The 3189-nt window shown below is 33.0% G+C and overlaps 1 protein-coding gene across 1 annotated transcript in view; it reads left to right on the forward strand.

The window, feature by feature from the left end:
• Positions 1–3189, forward strand: part of CNTN1 (contactin 1) — a 322132-nt gene that overhangs the window by 221920 nt on the left and 97023 nt on the right. Inside the window, exon 20 of the mRNA XM_006865302.1 lies at positions 1877–2035. Coding sequence (XP_006865364.1) covers positions 1877–2035 — 159 coding nt within the window. The remainder of the gene's footprint in view (positions 1–1876; positions 2036–3189) is intronic.

A 3189-nucleotide genomic window follows, 5' to 3' on the forward strand; every position in this document is an offset into this window, starting at 1 on the left:
TTTGTAGGATAATCATTGAACTACTAACTACAAGGTAGACAGTTCAAGCCCACCAGTTGCTCTGTGGGAGAAAGATGAGGCTTTCTGCTCAAGCAAAGATTTACAGTATTGGAAACCTTATACAGAGTCGCGGTGAATTGGCACTGACTGGACAGCACTTAACAACAGTATGGTACTTTAGGATAAACAAAACCTCTAGATGCTTCTTGTAAACACTATATAGGGTTGCTGAGAATCAGAACCAACTGGATGGGACTTAACAACAACAACATAGGACAGGCATGTACCAGAGAATCAAAAATGGAAAAATGTAATACAGTGTTTGGTTCAACAATAATGCTCTTCAATAAATGACTAGTAAAATTATCATGCAGATATTATCCTATCAAACACTCTTATATGACATTAACTGACTTTCATGAAACAGTATTCATTTTTGATGGTAAGAACTTTAGAGAGAGTAATGAGGGAAATAATTTGTACCTTAATGGTTAAAGACAAACCTATAACAATTCTGTCTTATGTTCCCTGTAGACTTTTCAGAATGCTCTACCCTTATTCTTAGAAAAAGTGTATGTATGAATGCATATGTTATGGAAAATGTCCTTCCTTTTTGAAAACTATTTCTTTAATTTTTCATCTCTAATTTCTAATTTTTGTATCCTGATATATTCAACTCAGTAATTGGCTTGGGATGATGCTTTATATGAAAGTAATGAACTTCTCTGCTGTAATAAAGAATGTGTACTATATTTCAGTATGGCTTACAGTATGAAAATTGCATTATGTTTTTTTATGAATAATTAATGTCTTCTTTATTACTGTATTTGTCTATTTTCATTTGTTTTAGAAAGTATTATCCTTTTTGTTTGCTTTCAAGTTGACATCCAAAAGTACACATTCACTACTATAAATTTTACATTGATACGTTTATTTACCTTGACTATAATTTTGTTACATATCCAAATAATAAAATTTACTACTATCAATAGGGTGTGATCAGTGTTATTTTTACTATTAGTGTTGATTCAACTGTGTTGATCCTCATGCCCCTTTTTTACTGTAGGAACAACAGTAAGGAAATTGGCAAAGGTTGAGGCTGTTGCTCACACCTCTGCAAATAGCAAAGCAAATGGAAAGAAAGTCATCTAGGCTAAGCAATTTACCTGATTTTAGAAATCTGAAGGAATCTATTTTCAACTGGAAAATGAAAACAAATATTTGTTATTATATTCAGCATGACTATCATCACAATCAATATGCACATTTCCTTATGGGAATGGATGCTTTTTTCATGTCAAAGAAAACAAGTGTTGACATTTTCTGAAATATTTATCCTAGGAAAGACTTACTTCGTTGAGAGACTTATTTTATATTACAAACAATGGATGTCACTTTGCCACTTAGATGGCTTTTGTCCTCATTTTACATAAACCTAAATTATGTGTTCCATTTTGGGGAGGTAAAGTGAAATATATGGTTAACTGGGCATTCTCAGATATAGACTAACTTGTGGTACCATCTCTGATTCATGCACTCAGCAACAAACATTCATTAAATCTCACTATGCTAGAATCTGTATTAGGACCCACTGATGCTATTTGCACTTAATGTCAAAGACTCAAGACACAAGACTGTTTCTAAATGGCAGTATTCACCTCCTTCCTTAAAAAGAGAAGTCGTGAAATCATTCAGTGAAAACCATAAATGCAAGATGTTATTAGTACTTCTTATAAATTATCTTTACAAGGAATGTGGCAGTGCTGATTACACAAATGTTTTTTGGATTAATTATAAGAAGGATATTGTATTCTAATGTGAGTTTAATTCAAGAGTATTGAAACTCTTTGATTCATTACTCAAATTTTCATTTCAGGCCCTCCTGGACCTCCAGGTGGTTTGAGAATAGAAGACATCAGAGCTACTTCTGTGGCACTTACGTGGAGCCGTGGTTCGGACAATCATAGCCCGATTTCTAAATACACTATACAGACTAAGACTATTCTTTCAGATGACTGGAAAGATGCAAAGACAGGTGAGTTTGGTATTTCTGACTAATCTGTTCATGTTTTCAAACTAAATTATTTTCATGAAAACAGAAATACAAACCATAAGGATAATTTTAGTTTTGTCACCTACCATAAAGTGTGTTCTTCCTTATTCATGTTTAGTTCTTTGGTAGTGATCACAACATACAAACCCATGCACACAGAACTTATATTTTAAAACTATTGTGGAAAAAGCAGTATGTCTAAATCTACAATGGGAAATTGAAGAGAAACTTCCTGGTGTCTTTATTTACCTATTGTTATTCAAGTCACATGTATTAGGGAAAGAAAAATTGGGATGTCTTTTCTTTTGGCATATCACTTATTGTTTAGGACTCATTTTATCCAACTATATATGACTACACTTTAAAGGAGTCCTAGTGTGGTGCTATGGATTAAAGTGCCAGACTGCAAAACCGTTTGAACTTCAAGGTTGGCAGTTTAAACTCACCAGCTGCTCCTTGAAACCCTATACGGGGTCGCTATGGGTCAGAACCGACTCGACGACACTTCACAAAAACAACAACACTTTAAAAACCTAAACTGTTTATAAATATTAAATTGTGCATTTAAACATTCCAAGCATAACTCTTTAGTTAGATTTTCTCAAAACAGACTTGGCATTTTTTCGTCTCAATTTTTCTTAGGGTAAGGTTTTCCAAAAGGAAATGAAAAGTAATTAAAAGTGGATAATTTTCCTTGTTTATAACTATTTGTTGTTGTTGTTGTTGTTTTCAGTGCCATTGAGTAGGTTCCGACTCATAGTGACCCTATATAGGGTTTCCAAGGAGCAACTGGTGAGCTTGATCTTCAGGTTCAAACTGACCTTGTGGTTGAATGCTTATCCTACAGGACTCCTATAACTATTTACTACTGCCATTTTTCATGATTAATTTGCAATATCATATTTAAGTTCATTTCTCCTTTAATATTAATGAAGATAAAAGATCATTTTTATAATATAACCAATTTTTTTTCATTTTTGGCAGCAATTTTTAAAGAAATTCGGAATTGTCAGAGTTTTAAGATGCCTAAAAAAGAGACAGAGAACTATCTACTCAATGGTCACTAGAGTGAAAGGGAAAAATTGAATATTTCTCTTTTAAAAGGTTTCAAAAAATATCACACACACACACACACA

Source organism: Chrysochloris asiatica, unplaced genomic scaffold (genome assembly GCF_000296735.1).
Source record: "Chrysochloris asiatica unplaced genomic scaffold, ChrAsi1.0 scaffold00077, whole genome shotgun sequence".
NCBI classification, from domain to species: domain Eukaryota; kingdom Metazoa; phylum Chordata; class Mammalia; order Afrosoricida; family Chrysochloridae; genus Chrysochloris; species Chrysochloris asiatica.